The sequence below is a fragment of the Anguilla anguilla genome, chromosome 18 (genome assembly GCF_013347855.1).
Source record: "Anguilla anguilla isolate fAngAng1 chromosome 18, fAngAng1.pri, whole genome shotgun sequence".
NCBI lineage: Eukaryota > Metazoa > Chordata > Actinopteri > Anguilliformes > Anguillidae > Anguilla > Anguilla anguilla.
The window spans coordinates 10823359-10847441 of NC_049218.1; the positions used below are offsets into that span (position 1 = coordinate 10823359).

Below are 24083 nucleotides of genomic sequence, written 5' to 3' on the forward strand. Positions count from 1 at the left end.
CAGACAGGGGGTGCCCTACCGATAGCTCAATGACCCGGTGGGAGTGGGGAGGGGGGGGACACAGGGGTGGTGATAGGAGGAAAGGGTGTATGGAATTGGGCTCGCTCAATCATGCCAATGCTAGAAATGGGACATGCACCCTCCAACCACACCCCCCCTTCCCTGCCGCCACCAGCCCCCTCCATTTCCTGACAAAACCACATCATGCAAAAAAAAATGTATATGAGAGAATGACTACATAAACGAAAATGGAAAAAGCACTTTTAATTAGTGGAGAGGGGGAATGAGTCACAGAATATTATATTGAAGTTCCTCAGATATTAAAGCATTGGGAAGTATAGAAAGTTGCATCCAAACCCATGTAAATGGACTGGTTAGCCACAGAGCTGAAAGTCATAAACCCTATAGAAGGCATAGTGTGAAGGGGGGCATTATGGGAAGGTTCATTAGCTGTTCTTTCAGTGTACAGCGCAGCTGTTTACCACATCGCTAAAACGGTAGCGTACCTTCGAATGGAATGTAGTGTTTTCAGAGAGCTTCTAAATGCGAGCGGTTAAAGTTTAACGCAGGACCGGTGTTCCAGTGACCTGTACATCAGTCCTGTTTGTTCCTCTTTCTACACAAAATGAAAAAAAAAAAAACTGGAGAAGCAAACTTTGAGAGACAGGCCGAAAGGTGTCCTTGAACCCTGGGCAACAGGAGTTACCGTGCAAAGAGATTCAGAAGTAAATTAATAAAAATGGAAAGAGATCATTGTGAAACTGATAGTGCCCATTTTCATCCAAGTCTGTGTGACTCCCCTCAGTGCTGTCTGCACCAGGTGAGGCACGATGAGATTTTTATTGTCTGTTTGGAATAGCTGAAGGCAAGGATCATGGAAATCGCGAATATCTCAATATTTTATTCGCTGTCGGTGGTAAATTTACTCCGAGAGGCAGTTCTCCCGAAGATCTTGAATTCCATCTCTGTGACGGACTGCGTTTTGATTTAGGTCTGGTGATTTTTTTTTTCTGGGTGAAGGTTCAGTGCTGTTTGTGTTCCTTTCTGTGTGCTTTTGGATGGACCCCATTCCGTGAAACTCAAAGCAGCATTGTCAGAAACCAAGAGGACACACAATCCTGCTCTTAGGTGGTTCGGGGCCTTTTTCCGAGCTAAACATAAGACTTCAGTCAATGGCAAATGGTCTAGAATGATTAAATAAACAATGGTTAATGGATCCTGAGAACAAATCCCGATAACCTTTCTCGTTAAGGTAAACAAACCTATTAATAATCTCCACATACCTGGTGGTTTTGTCTTTATTTGATTATAGCACTGTGCACTGCTTCATGGATTTAGGTGCATAGGTCTGTAAGTTAGTCCATCATTAGTCTCTCAGGGTGGGAGTGGCCAGTGACATGGTGGGAGTGGCCTGGAACCCGGGGTGGGAGTGGCTAGCTCACCGGGGGTCAGAGCCTCACTCCCCTGCTCACTCTCGCCTCCTCACAGAAACAAAGTGCTCACGCCAACACTTTCCCAAGAGTTTATGATGTGCTGTTTGATGTTTAATGGGAAGGGGTGATCACTAGAGCTGGAGCTCTCTAAGGGCATGGTGCATGTATATATGCATGTATCGCTAAATGCGTATACATATTGGTCCATGTACTGTATATTGTAGTGGATGGATAAATGTGAGAGATAAGCTGACGCGATGGAAAGTATAAAAATTAATTGTTAGATTTCCGGGTTGTTATTTTGCCTTCTTTTTTTTATTAAAGTGGGCCCAGTAAATTTAAGAGGAAAATGTGTTTTGACCCATATTCACAATTGGCAGGACTGCACCAATCAGTTGAAAGGTTTAATTCTCAAAGTTAGAACATCTTGAATCAGCTGATACACTGTAGGTGTGCGTGCAGCAGGTTTGGGCTTGGGTCAGCGGGACCAGGATTCCTGGGGTGGGGGCGGGCGGTGTGTTTGGGGTCGTTCTCCGCACGCTTGAGGTCACTTTCCCTGTAATGTGGCAGAGAGAGTGCAGGGCAAGCAGACCTCACAGCGTGAGCCACAGTCATCTGGGTCAACCCCTGCTTCTCTCTCCTCCCTTCTCCTCTCCCCTCCCCTCTTCTGCTCGCCTCTCTTCTCCTCTCCTTTCTTCTCTCTGCCGTCTCATACCCGGGATTCCCATCTTTATTCCAGTCTGACAGGGCCCCAGCAGCTGAACTAAACAATCACTGATTAAAAACAAAAGGGGGCACCACAAAGATTTGGGTTGAAGAAGTCCCAAACCAGCTGTTTGTTTTACTGGGGGCGGTTGTGTTGTTTTGGAGTTTTGCTGCAATACAAATGTCTGGAGTCAGTCCTCAGTGCATCACGGCTTTTGTGCGGGGTTGTGTGTGTGTGTGTGTGTGCGCCCGTGTGTGTGATGCTCTCAGTTCTTACATTTCGTCTGCTTGCAGGTACGACACCAACACTGGACCCTTATCATGGAGAGTGTGGTGCCATCGGATAAGGGAAACTACACTTGCCTGGTGGAGAACCAGTATGGATCCATCAACCACACCTACACTCTGGATGTAGTGGGTGAGTCAGCCGATGGAGCCTCGCCACCGTGTCTCGAGATCACGTTGAGGAGCATCAGCAGGGACAGGCAGACAGACAAGCTCACGTGCCTCCACGTACAGGCAGACAGGCGGATAGGTCCAGGTGTGTCTGTGCCTTCAATGTGTATCTGTGCAGTCAGATGTCCGTTGATCACGTGGCCTAAATTGTGTTGGACGAGATTCGCGAGGTCTTTATGCAAGCGTCTGCGTCTGCCCCCCCCCCCCCACCCCCCCCCCCCCCCCTCCTCTATCTGCCATGACAGAATTCTCAGTAGGGGACAAAGCAAACACATTTACAGGTTGCTATAATTACAGCCGTGACACCCGGAGGTGACGCTTTTAATATCGTCTAAACATTACTCATTTGACGCTCAGTTAACGCTGCCCTTTGTAACAGCTTTACAGAGTGCATCAGTGCAGGATACTGTGTGTGTGTGTGTCTGTGTGTGTATGTGAAAGTGTGTGCGCATGTGCATGTGTGTGGGGGTACGTGTGTGTGTGTGTGTGTGTGTGTGTGCCTGTATGTGAAAGTGTGTGTGCGTGTGCATGTGTATGTGTGTGTGTGTGTGCTTGCATGCATGTGTGTGTGTGTGTGTGTGTGTGTGTGTGTGTGTGAGAGAGAGAGAGTAGTAGCTGACTGTGTGTACCTGTGTGTGTCAGCTTGGTGGGTTGGTACAGAAGTCAGCAGATTGGTAGCATTTCCTCCCCTTAGCTCTCTTCCAGTGCAGCATAGATACACTCTGAGTAAACCAACCCCCATGCAAGGCAAACACTCAGAACTTGCTGAGTTCACTATGAGCTAATGAGCAACAGAAGTCTGGTTGAGGGACAGGATTTGGACAGTGATTCATAAGAGGGAGGGTTCCCGGTTACACACTACTATGCTCATGGTGGCAAGCAGTGATATTTGTTTAATTATGATCAGATTTCACCCTGGGGGTTGAGTGAACAGGTACTGGGTGCTCGGCAGAGGTCCTGTCCACGTTGTAGGAACCAAGGTAGAGTGACTTTTGGAGTATGTGGCTGTGGCTGGGAGTGTCGGCAGTGAGTGTTACTGGACTGCCTGGGGCTGTGACTCAGTTCTGGGGCTCTTGGGAAAGAAGTGATGAAGCAGGGGGTGGTTTGGTAGCACCCCCCCCCCCCCCCAGGGGTATTGATGGGCAGCGTGTTAGCTGGATGGTCCCATTGCACGGGCCAGTCTTAAACACACATACACACATGACCGTGAGCAGGCCCACCTGTAGGCTTCTGGGTGAAGAAAGGATCCTGGGATAGCGCTAGCCATGTTGCCAGGCCTCTGCGGGATACAATGGCGGGAATGTGAGTAACATAAATCCCCTCCCTCTCGCCGACCTTGCCGGCCCTGAAAAAGGCCGTTTTGGTTTAGTCTGGATCTCCATGGCGATGGCGGTTGAGGGACTGCTGGGGGGGTAGGGTGGCCGGTCAGGTTCTGCCTGTGGGATCCTGTGGAATTGGGTTCTCGGGGTGTTTACCCAGATGGTTCACTACACAACCCCCCCCCCCCCCTCTGACGTCCACATACATTTGCGCATTCTGGCCTCTCCCCCAGTCAGTCTCTGGGATTAACTAAAGCTCTCTTTCAAACTCTTTAGCTCTGTTTTGTTCTCTGTTTTTATTGCGGAGCTGTAAACCCCTTCTTCTGTGTGACTCCACTCTCTCCCCCCCTCCAGCTCCCACTCCCTCTGTTTTATTTGTTCTATTTCTGAGAGAAAAACACAGAAAGAGAGAAAGTGAGATGGGGTGGAGAGAGAAGAAGAAAAAGTGAGGGAGAAACGTCCACATCCATGTTTGAAGCGTTATAGTGTACAATTGTTTTGATTGCGTAAGTACCTGCAGTCGAACAGCGTTGCTGGTTGTTTTTGTAAACCCGTTGAAAACCCTCAAGTACGTCGTGCCAATAAATCGCGTTTTTGATGGAACTGAAAAGTGGGTCAGGGCTGGGGTGTGGGGCGCGAGGGGTGTCTGGTAGACGGATGGCACCCACATTCCCCTGGACGCCCTCGGCCTCTTTCTCTGTTCTTCCTCTCCTCCATTTAGAACCCCTATATTTGGCCCCCCAATTTTCCTCACAAGGCAGCCCATGCAGATGCCCCCTAAACCTCGTCCCCTGGTCGTGACCCCCGGAACAGGCAGTGCCAGGCTAACAAGTTACCCAGAGTCCACTGGTCCCGCTTGGACACCACGGACTGTCCCATCTGTCCACCTCTTCTCCAGCCAGACACGAATACCTCAGTAATGACTTCATTGGCAGATTTATTGAGATTTGAGATGGACGAATGGCTCCTGGTCACAGTAACCTGCAAACGGCCCTCCATTTAATTTTTACATAATGAAACGTTAAAATGTTTCACCATGCTCTACTGGGTTTGTGTGTGTGTGTGTGTGCGTGTGTCTGCGCGTGCGCGCGCGCGTGTGTGTGTGTGAGTGAGTGAGTGAGTGGAGAGGTGTAGTGGTGGCCTGGCCTTGTGTCTTTGGCTCTGTAGACTCTGCCTGATTGCCCAGGGCTGCTTTCATGTGGTGTTTTAAAAAAAGACTTTACACTGCTAGACACAAACCATGCACACACATACACACAGACATGCTTTTACTTTTCTGCTTCTTGGATGTGGTTGCACACTGTTGACATCAGTCTCCTTCTGTTGCCTTTAGTGGTCACAGAAAGCATTAGGTGGATTCATTTTGTTATTCTAATGGTGTTTTTGTTTCTGTTGATGAGGTGAACTTTCGGTGCCCTCTTAGTGCGCCCAGGGACTGGAGACAAATACAGTCATATTCATCTTAAAATAGAACGGGTAGAGATGGGAATACTTTTTCTCCATTGCGCTGTAAGTGTGTTTTATATGTGTGTATGTGTGTGCGTTGTTGTTTGTGCGTAGCAGTACATCAGCAATATTTGGCTGATGTGTGGCCATGCCAGTATAGTATATTTGAATTTGGGTATGAATGAAGGTTTGAATTTGATGGAGAGAACAGCCGTCCGATAGTCAAAGAAACACACAGACAGGCATACAGAGAGATGCAGAGACACATATAATCAGTCACCAAACTAAAGGGAGCAAACTCCTGGCCTTTCATTTACCCTCTTTCTTCCTTCTTCTCTTTCTTTTCACTCTCCATCTGTCACATTCTCTCTATTCTTTCCATTATTTTCCCACCCCCTCACACATCTCTCCCTCCCTCTCCCTCTCTCTCTCCCTTTCTTATCTTCTTTTTGCTCCTCCCATCTCCTCCCCCCCCTCCACCGTAGACCCCTGAGTCTGATGTTGGGGGGCAGAGTGACATCACACAAGTGGGAGGGGGTGATTGTTATGGAGACAGTCAGCATGTGAAAGAGTGTATTGTCCCTGCTTTGTTTGGATTTGCGGACAAAATGTTTGCTGGAAAAAGAATGTGGTGAACTTTGGTTTGGGTAGATTTTGGGGGGCTGTGGGGGTGGGGGGGGGGTGAGGGGTGGGAAGTACTGGATGGTTTTTTAATGAAAAGATGCTTATATTATTCCTGTGACTTTAAATCAGACTGCTCATTTATTGCTGTCTTGAGTATGAAGGATAGGTAAAGGGAAAAAGAAAAAGGAAAAAATGTTGCAATAGAGTTTTTATTGGAAAAGCGTTCCGCTGGCTTTGCGGATGGGTTTCTTATCCAGCGGGGACCGAGCAGCTTGCTTGCTTTGTGAGGGAAGTAATCACAGTCTAATTGGCTGGTGGTGTTGGATATAGTGCAGATCCACTGTCTTTAAGCCAGTATCCAGCATACGCTCTACTGCTGCCACAGCACCCTCAGGGAGAAATACGGCACCCTGGCGTCCTGTCCGTTCCGTTCTTTCTTTATCTTGAGAAATGTTTTTGATGACATCACGTTAAAGATGCTGAAACGCTGCGGCTACTGTCCCGAACCGTCAGGCGCTCCCAAAGTCTCCCATGGACTACTGTTCGCTGCAGTGCTGAAAGATGCGTTTAAATGGTGGAAAGACGAGGCAAGTTTTGTGGACATTACCCAATGAGTAATGCCCACACATCCTACATGCATTACTGCATCTTATGTGCATTACTGATTGGACGGCAGGGAGGAAAGAGGAGCCATTGGCTGGGAGGAGCTGTAGCAATCCAGGCCTGAAGGTTCCAGGTCTGAGACCTGATTGAGGCTTTCTTGCTGGCATAGTAACAGTGGCATGGTACTGTTACTGCGTTACTGTTGCTATGCCAAATGCAACAGTGGTGCAGCACTTTGAATAGTGGAAAATTACTTGTTTAATTCTAATTAAATGAATCATACGGTTTCTGCCCTGGTTGACGTGGTACTGCTTTTGTGTCTGGTGTCTGCATGACATAGCTAGGGGAAAAAATTTTAATGGCCACTCCCCTCAATCTTTTTTTTAATTTATTTTTTTCAGAGCGGTCACCCCACCGGCCCATTCTGCAGGCGGGGCTGCCGGCGAACACCACGGTCCGCGTGGGCGAGGACGCGCGTTTCGTCTGCAAGGTCTACAGCGACGCCCAGCCCCACATCCAGTGGCTCCAGCACATCGAGAAAAACGGTAGCCGCTATGGGCCAGACGGACTCCCCTACGTGCGCGTTCTGAAGGTATGACCCCCCCCCCCATTGGTAACCCCCCTCCTATTCCAGCAACTATATGCTCCTGTCTTCTTCTCTCCATTACTCAGCTTGGGACCTGAGGCCAGCTGTGACTGCATTGTCTAGGGCAGCGATTCCCAACCCTGTTCCTGGAGATTTGCCCTCCTGTAGGTTTTTCATTTCAACCCTAATTTAGCACACCTGATTCTACTGACTCGCTGCTCAATGAGATCTCGAGCTGTTGAACGAGGTGTGCTTTGTTAGGGTTGGAGTGAAACCCTACAGGATGGTGGATCTCCAGGAGCACCGTCACTACCTCTGGGACGACAGTGTAGTGCAGTGGTTAGGAAACTGGGCTTGAAACGGAGGTTTTAGGTTGGATTCCCTGGTGGGGCACTGCCATTGTACGCTTGAGCGAGATGCTTGAATTTCAGTACTAAAAAAATTCAGCTAGTAAATGGGCTGTGTTTAAATAATTAAGTGTGTAAGTCACTAGATAAGAGCGCCTGCTAAAAGAATGAAATGTAAAAATAAATGTACCTCCTACAGCCAATCACAGTGTCTGTAAGACAGCTTTGAGCCAGACAGGAAATGCTATTGTCTGCTTTGATTTCATCACAGTCCTTCTCCTCATCATTGCTCAATGTCATCATCTCAATCGATCTCAATCGATCCTGGCCAGATTTTGAGTTGGTTGGTGCAAACTGAGATTTTTGTTTGTCTCAACCCGTCTTAAGAGCAGTCTGCATTTTTGTGTATTTGTGAATTTTCACATCGGTTCAGTGATCATTTACCATAAAGTATCTGTGCTGTCTACTTTTACACTTTCTTTCCCCCCCAACTCAAGACAATTTTTTTTAACACTACTATTTTTTTTTTTTTGCCACATTTTTGTCCATTTGGTGGTGGTCGCTCCCCTCTTCCTCCCTCTTCTCTGTAGAGGTTTTTGTGGAAAAGTCTGAGTGTAACCCGAGTATCTTCCCCCCCCCCCTGTGTTTTTTCTGGCCTGGTCTCCAGCGGTCGGGCATAAACAGCTCTGACGTGGAGGTCCTCACCCTACACAATGTCACACAGGAGGACGCTGGGGAGTATATTTGTAAAGTCTCCAATTATATTGGGGAGGCGAGCCACTCCGGGTGGCTGACCGTGACAGGTAAAGAGCAGCACCCCCTCTGACCTCTGACCTTGTGACCCTTGACCTGCGCCCCGGTCCCCTCACTCCCTTTTCGGGTTTGGTCGCTGGCAGGGGGGTTCTGGGCTGGTTTTGGTGTGGTGATTCTGGTTCCCGGACCTGCGTCTGCTCTCCCTGTCACTTCCAGCATTCCGCTGGTGTACTGACAGTTACCATGGAAACACCCTGAGGCCCATCTGCCCCTCCCTCCATCGCCTGCCCTTCCAGTGCCTCCCCTCTGGTCCTGCCCCCGTGTCTCCTGTCCACTGTTACCCATCTTTTATGTTTCACTTGTCCACCCTTCCTTTATGGATCTGCCCCAGTGTGTCTGTCTGTCTGTCTGTCTGTCTTTGTGTCTTGTTGTGTTTGGACCGCTTGCAAACCTTAACTCCCCACCATTGTGTCTGTGTCCTGCGGTCCAATGTGTGTGTGTGTGTGTGTGTTTGCGTGTCTGTCTGTGTATCATTCCCCTCAGTGTTTCCTGGTTCTGTGTTCCATCAGCTGTGAAGGGCGTGGCAGTTTTGGGGCGGGGCCCCGGAGCAGGGGCGTGTTCCATGCGATCTTTCCCTCGGTGGCTCTGTGTGCATGAGGAGGTGTGATATGGATTTTGGCGGGGCTGTGTTGGGTGGTGTCGGGACCTGTTTCCATTTACCCCTCTTTCGTTTTAACTGGTTGGCCTGGGACTGTTATTATGGAGGGTGTGTCTGTGTGTTTTTTGGGGGCTCCTCACCCCCAATTTCCCTCAACTCCCATCTAAACTTTCTCTAGATGGGACTGCACACCCCCCTGATGGTGGACGTCACCCCCAGCTCTCCTCTTCTGGTTTTGTGGGTCTCATTATCTTTCTGCTTGTTTCTCCTTTCTCTCCTCTCTCCACCTCTCCTCCCCTTTCTTCCATCTCCTGAACCTATTCCCTCTGTCTTTGGGTCATTCTTCAACCACTCCGCTCTCCTCCTTTTTCTACCCTCCACCTCTCCTTTCTTTATTTTCCCATCTTTCCTCCTCTCCACCTGTTCTCTTCCTCCCTCTTTCCCTGCCTGTCCTCTCCCAGACCGCAGGTGTTAACACCACTGATAAGGAGATTGAAGTTCTCTACTTGCCCAATGTTACTTTCGAGGATGCTGGGGAATACACCTGCTTGGCGGGTAATTCTATTGGGATCTCCTATCACACTGCTTGGTTAACGGTGATTCCAGGTATATATCCGTATATACTGCTACGTTTATTTTCCTGTTTGTGGTGTCATTTATCATCTTCTTAAATTTACGTCTCCATGACGATTTAGGAAGGGAGAGAGCATCTGGTTCTCGAGAAGGAAAGACACTTGAACCTTTAGCTCAAGAGAGTCAAGACTCCAGATTGTGTTTTCCTTTAGCAGTCAAAAGAGGATTGATTTTAATGCCCACTTTTGCTCGGCACAGCTAAATCAACACCCCAGATTGTGACCCGATATTTTCTAATATTCCTGTAAATTTAAGTAGTATCATTTTGAAAGGTTCAAGTGCTTTTTAGTCTGAGATGCTGGGAACTCTCTCTCTTTTTAGTCTCTGTCTCACTCACTCGTTCGGGGAAGCCTGTTGGTACTTAAAATCTTGGCCGTGTGTCTTCTGAATGCATGCCTTAAACCAGCATGTCTGTCTGTCTGTCTCTGTCTTTAACCACAGCATGGTGTCACTCCATGTTGTTGGAGGTGACGTCATTCTTCTGGCTGTCAGAAGAATGGCTGTCATCCTCGCTCTCACTAAGATAACCCTTGTCTCTTTTCTCTCCAAAATAAAAGCAAAGTTTTTGCCTCTGTCCTGGCATTCACTAGCTTGGCTTTCACAGTTATCAGGGCTGTTTATTTAACTCGTATTTGCCTGTGAGTGACTGCTTATGCAAAATGTATGGTTGTCACAGTGATTGAGCTATGGGGTTGTGCTCCCCTTGTATTTATTTGCATGTGGATGCTTGTGTAAGTATGTGTGTATGTGTATGTGTGTGTTAGTGTGTGAAGGCCATGTGCTTTGTCACAAGTAAAAACTTCCTATGGGGAGTAGGCTGTGTGTTTGTGTGTGTGTGTGTGTGCCTGACTGGGGAAGAACACTGAGTGAAGTGGCAGTTGAAAACAGCTTGCACATACAGATTGCTTCTATGCTTGATTAAGGGTTTTGTACCAACAGTGTTTACCCTTCCTCTCTAGTCCTGAGTGTAGGTGTGTGTGTGTGTGTGTGTGTGTGTGTGTGTGTGTGTGTGTGTTAGTCTCAGTATGTGCACCTCAGTCTGTTTGGAATACATGTTGGGAGGGGGTTCTTTTCCCTGACCCCTATATCCACCCCTGAAACCTCAGATGGCCCCACAGACGGGCCCACCTTGTTGCCTCCGGACTACGTGGAGATCGCCATCTACTGCATCGGAGTGTTCCTGATCGCCTGCATGGTGGTGATCGTGGTCGTGTGCCGCATGAGGACCACGGCCAAGAAGCCTGACTTCAGCAGCCAGCCGGCCGTGCACAAACTCAGCAAGCAGATCCCTCTGCGCCGCCAGGTAACAGAAAGTAGATAAAGAGTTCCAAAAACCTTATACACAAACACAGAAACACACACACACACGCACGCACAAGCTCACACACACGCACACACACACACACACACGCACATATAAGCACACACACACACACACACACACACACACACATATATAGACACACACACACACAGTCATTCACAGGGCTGGCTGGATGAGGTTGAGATCTTAATAGAGAAGGGCTTAACCCCGTTAGAGTAATTTTTCTGTTCAACGGGCAAGAAGACAGAGAATCATTCAGGCTGTAGAAGATTGGAAATCGCTTGATGTCCACCTGCAAAGACAGTCGAGTGCTCTTCGGCAGTGATGCATGCAAGCAGACTCTCAGATAACTTTAAATACTTGTCTGTGTCTATATATATATTTATTTATTTATTTTTGTAAGTATTAGTAAAATACACTTTGAATATAACAAAAGGAGAGTTATTATGTGAAATGTAAAATTGGTCCTTTAACTGTTTTGATAGGGTACCTTGAACTGAGCAGTCAGGTAAAATTGAGCTGTCTGATAGGCCACCTTGTACTGGATGGTCAAGGTGAAATTAGGCTGTAGGGTGTAAAATACTCTCTGGAATGGTTTCTCACCTTAAAGCATGTGTGACCATGCCGCTTGCTCGATCGATATGTGATTAATACTTTGCTTTGGAGCGAAAAAAGTAATACCTGAAAGGCGTAAAAAAACAGTGAGGTACAAGGCTGTAGCAGATACCCCCATCAAGGTAAGGACAGAACTCCACCTTACGAGAGAGAAATGGCGGCGTATCCCTCCATCCGAGAAGAGGAAGAAGAAAGGGGTCTTTCAGCTTCCCACTTTACTTTCCATATATTGTGACGTTTGTCCTTCATAATCTCTTTCTCTGTCTTTAAAATAATTTTTAAAATTCAATTTAAAATGACAAAATTACCTGCTTACTTAGCTTCCAAAATTACCTGCTTACTTAACTTCCAAAATGACCTGCTTACTTAACTTCCCTGGAATGAACGGTACTGTGGAATGTATAAGAACACGAGCGTCTGAGTGTGAAACCTCCAGCCCTCGCTCACACACGTTAGCGGTAGGACCGCGCGGTCCGGCTGGCGGTTCGAGGTGATCAGCCGTGTCTCCCTGGTCCCGCAGGTGTCCTCGGACTCCAGCTCGTCCATGAACTCCAGCACGCCGCTGGTGCGCATCACCACCCGGCGCTCCAGCACGCAGGAGGAGGCCATCCCCGAGTACGACCTCCCGCAGGACCCCCGCTGGGAGTACTCCCGCGACAGGTGAGCGACGACGGCGGCGCCTCTGACGCCAAACCGAATGCCCCTCCCTCAACACCTCCCCGTCCTCTGGCCCGTATCCTCACTCTGATGTCAATTAAAAAGAACACACATTTTGCATCCATGCAACACTACTTCCCTCTTATTTTTCCCCTCTTTGTATGTGTATGTGCGTATCTGCATTACCATGATTTTATGGGCTCGAGAAAAGGTACTACATGAATAAAAATTATTATTATTATTATTATTATTATTATTATTATTATTATTATTAATAACCACGGCTCACAACTTCCTCAAAACAATCTTGCAGCAGTCCCCTCACACATATTTTCTCAAGTCTGTCATTTCTCTAATACACATCAGAACGCCCGTGCTCTCTGATACATCGCAGCGATCGATGTTCGGTCCTTTTCTGAAATGTTACTCCTGCACTGTTGTGCATTAGCAGAGTGGTACTTCACCGCAGTTTATTTCTGGACGATCTGTCATCCGCGGGCATGTTTTAATCAATCAAAAGACTCTGCTCTCCACCGCACAATACGATTGTTCACATCATGTGATGGGTTGTCTGGTTTCCTGAAACCTCGCTTTCTCCTCTGTGGCTTCGAGTGTGTGGGTTTATAAAGCGGAAGCTGATTGGATTTGTGGTTTGAGCGCCGCGTCGGGAGTTTGTGGGCTCACGTCCCAGGTAGGCCATCGAGATAGGAGCGCTGCTCTACCTGATAGCGGGTGCACCTGGCCGCGGTACAGTACAGCGTTAGATAAAGCGGTGTTGACACGCTGGAAACGGCTCGGGGAATGTCATGCCTCGATAAAGCAAATCGCAGTTTCATACGCGCTGATACGGAGCGGCGGATTATTTGGCGGGGACCGTGTGGCACCGGGCCTTCGGTTCCATTACCGCTTCACCCGTTCAGTTCAGGCCCTATTAAACGCTCGTGTGTCTGACTTTTAGACGTCAACCTGAAATTCTGCTGATCTAATTACCGAATAATAGAAATTCCTTGGCGTGTGCTGTTCCGCGCCGGCCTGACGTAAGCGTGTTTCTCACCTGCCCTGACACAAGCGTGGCATGACGCGTTCCGCAGGACGGTCCCGGGGTCGAGCGCTGCGTGACGGCTTCGCTCGTAACTTTAATGTTCTGCGTGAGACGTGCGTTTCAGCCCGGGCCTGGAGGTCCCAGAGTGGAAAAGTGAATTATTTCCCTGTTTTTGCCGGGCCTTTTTTTTTTTTTTTGCAGTGCCAGAGAAGGGGGGGGGGGGGGGGTTTGGGGACTGAGGCTGTAGAGTTTGTCATTGCGGCTCTCTGGCGGTGAATAATGTAATTAGCCCACAGTGTTTAGCGACCGTGTGTGCGCAATTTTAACAATGTAGTTCAAGTCATTTCCACCCTGGTGTGGAAAATCCAGATTCAGCCGCCGGTCCATTTCTGTGGCCGAAGCTTGGTGCTGTAGCCGCCGGCAGCATGGTGCGAACAAAGAGAAAAACAGCACCTTGACAGTTGGCTTTTAAAATATACGGTCTGAATACATGGAGAAGTCCAGATTGCCATATCAGATCCAAACCAATTGGAAATATTATGTTCATAATGGTATTATTGTGCTTGAATTTTGTTCAAAGGTCAAAAGTTGATTATTTATGTGCTGCAGGCAAAAGGTGCAGAGATTCTAAGAAAAATGTGAAGCTCTCTTGTTTTTGGACGGGACAGGTTCAAGCAAATCACATTTCAGTCAGCGGCGGCTGTAAAGCCTTTCTATGGTTTACCACGTCTGGTAACACTGAATCTGGTTCTTTGTGCGCTAAAACTACTGTAATCTCTCTCTCTCTCTCTCTCTCTCTCTCTCTCTCTCTCTCTCTCTCTCTGTCTCACACATACACACGCGCGCAAGCACACGCACACACAGGCATTCAGTCACTGCCGCCTGCCTTCGGGGCATTTGCTGTAAATGTGGAAAATTCTGGAATGCTAATGTTTGTAGAGGGTGCGGGGGAAAAAAAACCTCAGAGCAGGGAAAGAAAAAATAACATGGCTTATCTGTGGTGAGCGCGGTGAAAGGCTGCCATTGAGAGAGGGGCAGCGGGGACGCACGGGGACAGAGCGCGGATTGTGCTAGCGCGCGGGGGGGGACGGCCCGGGGCCCCCGCCTGGTGTGAATGTTTGCACAGCCGGGGGGCGGGTGGGGCCCCTGACCTGGGGGGCGGGGCCTCCACCTGCCAATCACACGTCATCCAGGGGCGACCAGGGGTCAGGAGTCAGTGAGTTGTAGCTTGAGCGTGAGTAACACTTTTGTTTGTTTATTTTGTAGGGAGGGCAGTGCTCACTTTTTAAATACTCCATGTTTAAACTAATGTGAGCACTCTGTATACTCTCTAACCCAGCAATCATTTGTAAATAATTGCATAATTTTCTTGGAGCCATGGGAGAGGTCATGCTTCCATTTGCCTCAGTATGTTTTTTGGGTTACGGTCAGAATGTGTTGGCTTTTAGGCAGCTTTATGCAACAAGTTGTATTGCACATTCGCTGTTTAATATTAATACACCATTAATATTATATATTATTTGCTAATAATGTTCTGTATTAAGTAGTAACTTATACTTTGTGTCTCCCAGGTTTTGGGCTGATACTCAATAAGCAAGGAGACTAAGAGCAGTTTTTTTTGGCATTTTATCAAGGCGCTAGTCTGCGCGCTAATCGCAGGATTCCGCGTAGCATAATGGAGGGATGAACCCAGCAGGTCTCCCTGTGGCTCGGGGAGACGGAGAGGTGCGATTAAGACAAAGAGAAGGCTCAGGCAGACGGGAGGGACACGCCTGAACAGGAAAGTGAGGCTGCGAGGCAGAGGCCCTGGTGGAAGCCGCTCTCTCTCTCCCGCGGCCCCGGAGGGAGGCGGAGGAGCTGCCCTGCTGTGCCGGGCCGCAGCGTAGCACGTAGCGCGTAGCGCCGCGGGGCTAGGCGTCGGGTTCCGTGGCTCAGGGCAGGACGCGGCTAACACTGCTACCGCAGCGAGGAAACACGTCGTCTCGCTCGGCGAAACTCTCCTAATTGGGCGATAATTGTCGTCCTGTCGTCCCGTTACCCTGGCAGGCTCTTCGGCCGCTCGTGCCAAAACAGCACTTTGGATTTCGGTTAGATTGAGAGGCCTAGCACATTAATGGTCTAATTAAACCAATGCACTGTTCCTCGGTGCTCACCGCTATATAATCTTCCCCCCTGTTTCTTTCATTCATTTAGGGATTTGCTGTAGCCACCTCAGCGCGCGTAGCCGAATTTGTGTATGAGAGAGCGTGCTCTGAGGTGTACCCGTGCTGTCCCCGCAGGCTCACTCTGGGGAAGCCGCTCGGCGAGGGCTGTTTCGGCCAGGTCGTCATGGCGGAGGCCGTCGGCATCGACAAGGAAAAGCCCAAGGAGGCGGTGACCGTGGCCGTGAAGATGCTGAAAGGTGAGTGTTTTCCCGTGTTATCATGGTAACGGGGTAGCAGTGACTGTGACTGTTGTAGCAATGACAGGGTAGCAAAGCAGTTTATATGTTTAGTTAATATTAGTTAGCTTATGAACAGAAAACAAGTAAATTCACCTTTGTTAAATGTACATATTCGTATCAGAGAAAAAAATCGCAAGGCTATAATCAAAATGTATATTTTTCATAAAAAGGAAAAAAGTATAAGGCTATAATTTTAAGAATGATTGAACTGAAAAATGTATATACCTGTGTGAATCCCAATGCAGATGAGTTGTAAAAAACAACTAATTTTAATCAGTCAGATTTTAAATGGAGGTACTTGACCATGCAAATGATTTCTGCATTGTGGTAGCAGTGAAAGCTATCATGCTGTTCCGGTGAGTGCGTATTATATAACCACACTGACCCAACAGCAGGTGACTCTTATCACTCAGAACCCTCAGAAGCACTTCACTCAGGAAACAAAAAAACACGTAAACATGAGGGGATTTCCACACCGGCACTTTTATTGTGTTCGTGTCACTTTCGATGTCTTAGGGCACAACGGTCACTGTTTATCATTTAACTGGCAGAACTGAAAATATGACCTCGCTCTTCACTGGAGGGTTTTTGCAACTCTTGAGTTTTTGCCTTTATTTTCCGAAAATAAATTGTGATTGCGAGGGTTTATTTTTTTTCATGAATTATCTGTATTTTAAAAGTGGCTCTGGCATTGAGAGTTGAGAGTTTAGACAAGTGAAGGCTGCTTTGTGTCTACCAAAACAGTTACAGAATCAATGAGTGCAGCAGCGTTTGTTTATGAAGCGGTAAGGGTCTAGTCTGCTGAACGGATATTAATTCCGTCAGTCCGGGCGCCCGATGAGTCCATTTGTCATTATAACTCCGCGGTGATAATCGAAGCGCTTTGCGCGGCCCGTCCCAGAGCGGCAGCGTGAACAGAGCCCTATCTGAGGGGATCCTGTTCAAGCGCGCGCCCCCCGTACCCCGTGCCCCTGACCCGGTGTGGATGTCACGGGTCTCCTGCCCGGCCGCGGTCAGGCGGGGCCACCGGGCCGCCGTTATTTCGTGGTGCTGAATGACGGCCCGCAGAGGTGGGTCAGGGGGTGTCCGCATGCCTGACCCCGTCTGCTCCAGCTGCGCAGTGCTCTCAGCACCTGCACAAAGAGGGGGCTGGGGGGGGTGGGGGCGGGGGGGGGGTGGTGGAGAAGTTGACTGAGGCCTTATTTGAAGGAAGCTCCTGGAGGGGGAGGGAGGGAGGGAGGGATGGAGGGAGGAGGAGCGGAGGGGTAATTGTGGGGAGGAATTTGAGCGATGCGATGGCGGTGTGACCGCGGCAGAGGCAGTCACCAAGCGCTAATGAAAAAGAAGAGAGAGAGAGAGAGACAGAGAGAGACAGGGGGAGGGGGAGGGAGAGAGAGAGTCAGATAGAGAGAGAGAGAGAGAGAGAGAGAGAGAGAGAGCGCATGGAGGGTAATTACTCCAAATTGAACGAAGGCTCATAATACCCCCGGACCTGAAAGGATGTTTCTGTAGTCTCTTTAAAGAGAAGATAAGGGGGGGCTGGGGGGGGGGGGGGGGCAGGGGTGCACCCGTAACATTACACTGCGTTGTCTGGATGCTTCGCTTAATTACAGCGATGCAGGGAAGTGGGCTGACTGTGGAAGGACATGAGGTCGGGGGTCAGGGGGTGCGAGGGGGGTGGAGGGGGAGGGGGGGCAGAGGGTCTTGTTTTGTTGTTTATGTGGTGTTTGTGCGGCTTTTGTTGTTGTTGTTGTGTTGCTTAATCCCCGCCCCTTTTTTCCCCCTCTGCATCTCCCAGACGACGCCACAGAAAAGGACCTTTCTGACCTGGTGTCCGAGATGGAGATGATGAAGATCATCGGGAAGCACAAGAACATCATTAATCTGCTGGGAGCGTGCACACAGGACGGTGAGCTGGCTGAGTGGGCGGTGCTTGGTGACATCACAGCCTCTCATCGTACCAACAGAGCAGAAGAGACTCCACACAATAAACAGAGCTTTTTATGAGCCTTGTGAAACAGCAGTCTGGTGGGCTTGGGGGTGGGGCTTAGGGGGTAGGAGGTATAGATTCCTATTGGTTTTGATTAGGATCTGAAAACCTGAGAACCTGCGACCATCTGAGGACAATAAACATCACATGATGAGTTGAGGGCAGTTAAGGCTGGGGACCTGTTGGGAATGGTAGTCTTTTCCCTTGGGAAGAACAGCACCTCTCATTTGGAACAGAAGTCTTTTCACCCCTAGATTGTGCTGGTGTTGTGAGAGGCATGGTGGTTATCACACACAGGTCTCTCCTCCAGGTGTGGTGTTAGAGTTAGAGTCCCCCCCCCCCCCCCAGCAGCAAAGAGCTCTACCCCAGTCACAGACTGTTAAACTCTCCCACACAATGTTCGCTGCTCCCAAGATAGCTGTGAGCGCTCCAAAGACAACACGGCTCCAGCCAGGGGGAACTCCGTCAGGTGATGTGCAAACACGAACGTGAACTGAGACGTGCGCTGAGTCGCAGGCTGTTTGAGGACGTGTCTGTAAACAGCGACCTGCGACCTTCATCTGAAGACCTGCCCGGCTCATGGTGCAGCTGATTTGTTTGTCTTATCGTCCTTGTTTAACCTCTTGTACCTGCACTGGCGCTGAGCATTGCGCGGTCGTGTTGCGTGCCTTGATACGACCTTGCCTTAGTCGCACCTGATAAATTCAGCGGTGTAATCAGGCGACAGAAGGGCTAATGTTAAAGCTTAGTGAGTCTGGGTAGGGGGGGACCCTGACCAAATGGCTCACACACGCTCTGATTATACTGTGTCGCCTGGGCGTGTGGGGCGTGGTCGCTGACCTCATTCCCGTGCACCCGGCAGGTCCCCTGTACGTCATCGTGGAGTACGCGTCCAAGGGGAACCTGCGGGAGTACCTGCGCGCCCGCCGCCCGCCCGGGATGGAGTACTCGTACGACATCGCGCGCGTGTCCGACGAGCAGCTCACCTTCAAGGATCTGGTGTCCTGCACCTACCAGGTGGCCCGCGGGATGGAGTACCTGGCCTCGCAGAAGGTGAGGAGGGCGGGGTCGTGCTCCCCACCTGCCGCGCTTGTTTGCGCTCGCGGGGCCTGTCGGATCTCGCCGTTGCCCTGTCGCGCGGTTTGTTGCGCTGCCTGTATGTGTTTCCTGTTAGCCGGTGTGAAGAAATGAGTCCAGGCGTCCTGTCTCTTCTCTCAGTGTCTTTCTAGTTCAGCCGGAATGTTTCTGTATTTAAACGTTGCATTGTGATGTCACAGTTCAGTTACGGTTTTTTAATTCCTTTCTCTTTCTGTTTCTCTCCCCCACCCCCAATCACGCTTTCTCTGTGTTGTTTGTTCTGTCCCTCTCTTTCTCAGTGCATTCACAGGGACCTGGCCGCCCGGAACGTCCTGGTCACGGAGAGCAACGTCATGAAGATCGCAGACTTCGGCCTGGCCAGAGACGTCCACAACATCGACTATTACAAAAAGACAACAAATGTAAGAATGCAATGGATCCAGCATGTGCGTGCATGTGTGTGTATGCGTGCACATGTGCAGTTCCATCCCCTCTTAATACCTGTCTCTTTCTCTCTCCCTCCCTCTCTCTCTCTCTTGCCCCCCCCCCCCCCCCACCCTCTGTGATTGAGGGGGACGAGGGCTGGCTGTAAAGCCGTGACTGGCTGCCCAGGTAGCACCGGTCTTGTGAGCACTTTGCGATGCTGTGACAGGTTTTCATTGGACAGTATGATAATGATGATGGAGAGGATCTGAAGAACAATGATTGGATTATCTTCTCCCCCTCCGTTCAGCTGCCAACATGTCAAAAAACCACAGCTTAAATAAACACCAAAGGAGGAATCAGATCCACATCCATTTACAAAAGAAAGCTTCCATGTACAGGCCAGATTGTATTTTGAAAGTTCAGAACTCCTCTTATGACATCATTCTTTTTCCATGTCGATTTGTTTTTTTTCCGCTCTCCCTCTTATTCTCTTTCAGTCTGTCCTGTTCAATTGTTTTTTACATCGTGTTTACCAATTTCAGCTTTATTACTGAAAAAAGCTAACGTATTTTCTGTAGCCGTTACATATATTACTACGCCTTTGGGAAGTTCAATGCAAGAGTGTACCAGGTAGTTTCTTTTCATGGATTTAATTTTCCAATTATTGGTCTTTCCTCTAACTAATGAAACCTCGTGTCGATCAGTGGTTTATGCAAATTAACCTTGGTGCTCGTGAAGTATTGATATTGTTTCAGGCAAATAAAATTCCCCAAGGGACTCTTTAACATAGATGTTTTAATACAAAAACTCATGACCTCTGACCTGCTCTGACCTCAGGCTTGTGTTTCTGTCCACAGGGTCGCCTACCAGTCAAGTGGATGGCTCCAGAGGCCCTGTTCGACCGAGTGTACACACACCAGAGCGACGTGTAAGTGCACTTTCTCAGTAAAACACTCACACACACACACACACACACACACACACACACAGTTATTCCCTAATTGAGAACTAATGCTGTCTGACTTTTGTTTCCTCAATACTTAATTGGCGCCACAGGCTTCTAGTACGTTTCTGTTAGAATTGAAAAATCAGCTCCCTGCCCAAAAATGAAATGGTGTGATCCATGAACCAGAGAGATTAGGTAGGGCAGTACAGAGTAAGGACTGTTCTTAAAAAAGGCAGCCATCCAAGAGACCTTCTGAGATTAATTACACCAGCAGAACGTCATCCCTCAAAACAGAACCATTGGGTGTCCCAGGTTTGGAGATCTGCTGTTATTTTGGCATTTTTGCAGCCTTGCAGTGAAGGCATCTGGACTGGTTTTGGTTCTGTTCTGTTCTGTTCTGTTCTGTTCTGCTGAAGCCTGGGTGGCCCACGCTGTTATGGGAAAATCGTTTTCACACCAGAAGGTCAAAGTAAAGGAGTGCACAGCTAGTGCAGTGCCCAGCCCCACCAGTCTGAGGGCTGCTGGTACACTGGGAGTTGTTTTGGCCAACTTGGGGGGGGGGGGGGGGTTAAGGGGGGTACTGAGGGGGTGGAGGCTGGGCAGTGTGTCCTGAAAGTGAGGATTTCACGCTAGACTTGTAGCCAGTGCCGTGTTACTAATCTACCCAGCTTCAAAGGGCAGAATGGGGGCTAGTGCCCACCCTCTCAGGGGCGGAAGCCCCCCCCCCTCCCCCCCACCCCAAAAAAGCTCTTCACACATGTCTGAGCGCAACAATATCATGGCTCAGAATGGCTGCCCCTGCACCCCATACCCCCGCCCTAGCCTCATTTCTTGTATCTTCTGAATGTATTGTCTTTTTCTCAAAACAATTCTTTTCTTCTGAGTATATCTGTTTTCTGTTTTTGTACTTTTTTTATTAAAGAGGATTCTGGACACTTTTGATGTTGGGTTTTCCCACTGACTGACAGCACTGTTTCAGTGTTTCTGTCGTGCTTTTGCAGCACAATGTGTGCACCAATTAGATAAGTGCTATTCATGCTAGCCCCTGGGAACCGCGTTCATGCATGTGTATGACCTGAGCTGTGTGGGTGTGTATGTGCATGCGTGCGTGTTTGTATGAGTGTGTGTGTGTTTGCTCGTGTGTGTGTGTGTGTGTGATTGTTTTGTGTGTGTGTGTGTGCACACGTGCATGTTTGTATGAGTGTATGTGTATTTGCTTGTGTGTGTGTGTGTGTGTGTGATTGTTTTGTGTGTGTGTGCATGCGTGCGTGTTTGCATGAATGTATGTGTGTTTGTGCATTTGTTTGTGTGTGTGTGTGTGTGTGTCCGTGCATGTTTGTGCATGTGCGTGTGCGCTTGTTCTGTGTGTGTGTGTGTGTGTGTGTGTGTGTGCACGCGTGCGTGTTTGTATGAGTGTATGTGTATTTGCTCGTGTGTGTGTGTGTGTGTGATTGTTTTGTGTGTGTGTGTGTGCATGCATGCGTGTTTGCATGAGTGTATGTGTGTTTGTGTATTTGTGTGTGTATGTGTGTGTGTGTCCGTGCATGTTTGTGCATGTGCGTGCGCGCTTGTTCCGTGTGTGTGTGTGCGTGTTTATTCTATGCGTGTTTGCATGCGTGTGTGTGCTGCCTCTCTCTGATCAATCGGCGTTATGCACTGGGGGCATGTATCTGCTTAAATACAGCGAGGGTCTCTTTGTCTGGCGCAGTCAGTAATTACATTTCATCTCTCACTTTCCCTAATTGGCTTTTCTGTGAAAGCCTCTGGGACTGGATTTGCATTGAAATCTCACTGAAAGCTGGGCCGATCTATAAATGAAATCAGATTAGATGACCGAGCGAGTTTAGAGAGACGTTCCCACGACATTGGCTACGCAAACAAAAAACGAGCGGGGCTGAAATTGGGGAGGTCCGTGCGGGGGCTGCGCCTGGTGCGCCCCTGTGGAGCCGGAACGGGGGCGTGGTCAGCGCTGCCAGCATTTTTCTCACAGAGCGTTTGAATTCGACATTGATTTATGAGATTGAAGAGCATTTATTAATTGGCTGAAAGACGTTGCCAGTAATTTTCTTTTGTCGATGGGCGTTTTTGATGTTTATTAACGGTGGAATGATGAATGAAGGATACTGACCCATTTTTCATGTTAATATTGAGACATCGTCTGTGCAAAAAAAAAAGAAGTGCAAGTAAATTAACAGAATAAAAATCAGTTTGTCAGTTGAAGGAAAACTTGGAATGACTTGTGGGAATTGAACAAGAATGTTTAATTTATATTTAATTTTTTACTTTTGTGACTGATTTGCATCCTTGTGATTTTATTGTTTTCTGTTTATTCTGTTTAGTTTGCTTAATATGGTATATGTAAGGTGGTGGTGTAGTGTAATGGTTAGAGAACTGTCAGTTTGATTCTCAGCTGGGTGCTACTTTTGCATTCATCAGTTAGGGTCTTAACTTAAACTGCTTGAATACATTTCCAGCTGTGTAAATGGTTTGTTTGTAAAAAGTTTCCCTGGATAAGTGTCTGCTAAATCCCAGACTGTAATGTACTGAGAAATCAGAAATGAGGACTGCTCTCCATCCTGGTGCAGACCACAGCCCCATACACCAGATAGTGTCAGGTGTGTGTGTGTGTGCGTGTGTGCGTGTGTGCATTAGGGCATGTATTACTATCTTTGTGAGAACCAAATGTCCCCACAAGGATAGAAAGATGAGGAAAATTACGCATGCTGGTCCCCACAAGTTCAAGGGGCTGTGTTAGGGTTAGGACTTAGGGTTAGGGTTAGGGTTAGAATTAGGTTAAGGTTAGGGTTAAGGTTAGGCATGTAGTGGTTGGGGTTAGGGTTAGGGTTAGAGGTTACGGAATGAATGTAAGTCAATGGGAAGTCCTCACAAGTATAACAATACAAACATGTGTGTGTGTGTGTGTGCGTGCATACGTGCGTGCGTGTGTGCATGTGTGTGTGTATTTTAGGGGCTGGTCCCTGGTAGGAGTGATGACTAAGCCTTTGTTTGTTTGCATGATGTGCTGGAATGGATAGAGTAAACAGACAGATACTAAATGTCATGGAGTGATGTGGATGGAGGGATCACATAAATGAGAGGAAGAGAAAAGTTGGTCTGAAATTCATATCTGGATTAAATTAATCGCTGATCTTTAACTTTGACTCCTAAGTATGTGTGACTGCTTATCAAGTTGAACGCATTTCTTTTTAATTAATTTCAGTGATCTTTGAACGAGCCTGACTGTGTTTGCAAAGAAGAAACTATCGCTTGCAGTTTAATTGGAAAAGGTTGAAGACATGTGTTGATTGAATCCAGTCCTCAGTGCTGGCTCATGTTTCAGTGTAGTCTGGTCTGTGTGCAGTTTTTAAGGTTGCATTGTTTTAGTGAGGGCTGGGCTTAGTCTGTGAGTATGCATGGTTTCACTATGTATATTAGTGTTGGGTTGCTGTGTGTGTTTTAGTAATGTTGCTGTGTGTTTGTCAGTAAGCTTGTGTGGCTTCTGTATGTTAGTAAGGTTAGACTGGTGCGTGTGTGTATGTTTAAGTAACATGTTGCTGTGTTTGTCAATTACATTGATTGCATTGTGTGCATATTATAAGTAACGTGTTGCTGTGCGTTTGTGTCCGTAAGATTGTGTTGTTAGTGTGTGTCAGTAAGGTTGCATAGGTGCATGTGCGCGGCGCGTGTGTAGCTGCGCTGGTCAGCGTGTATCAGAGCAGCAGCAGAGTCCGTGCCCAGAACTGCCAGTTCTCCCAGGGGGGCCCAGTGTCGTGTGGGCCGTGTTTGTGTTTGTATGGGAGAGGACAATGGGGAACAGTGGCAGCGGTCAGCCCGGAGACAAAAGCCAGCTTTGACAAAGGGGCGGGGCGGGGCGGGGTGGGGGGGCACGGCACGCAGACATCTGTCGGAGCGGCCCGGTCCCGCGGGTGGCTGGAGGAGGCCGGAGAAGGAGCGGATTGAGCTGGCACAGGCACGCCGTTGTTCACGGCGATGGCCGCTC

At 48.5% G+C, this 24083-nt stretch overlaps 1 protein-coding gene across 6 annotated transcripts in view; it reads left to right on the forward strand.

Moving 5' to 3' along the window:
* The window catches only part of fgfr2 (fibroblast growth factor receptor 2), a 49180-nt gene that overhangs the window by 19852 nt on the left and 5245 nt on the right, over positions 1 to 24083 (forward strand). For 3 of the 6 annotated variants that reach the window (XM_035400264.1, XM_035400268.1, XM_035400269.1), the window contains 10 exons: positions 2433 to 2556; positions 6988 to 7178; positions 9392 to 9536; positions 10670 to 10872; positions 12023 to 12162; positions 15481 to 15602; positions 17443 to 17553; positions 18497 to 18687; positions 19011 to 19133; positions 19995 to 20065. In XM_035400264.1, coding sequence (XP_035256155.1) covers positions 2433 to 2556; positions 6988 to 7178; positions 9392 to 9536; positions 10670 to 10872; positions 12023 to 12162; positions 15481 to 15602; positions 17443 to 17553; positions 18497 to 18687; positions 19011 to 19133; positions 19995 to 20065 — 1421 coding nt within the window. Of the gene's footprint in view, positions 1 to 2432; positions 2557 to 6987; positions 7179 to 8186; positions 8323 to 9391; positions 9537 to 10669; positions 10873 to 12022; positions 12163 to 15480; positions 15603 to 17442; positions 17554 to 18496; positions 18688 to 19010; positions 19134 to 19994; positions 20066 to 24083 lie in introns of all 6 variants that reach the window. The other 3 variants (XM_035400266.1, XM_035400267.1, XM_035400265.1) reach the window with 3 other exon arrangements.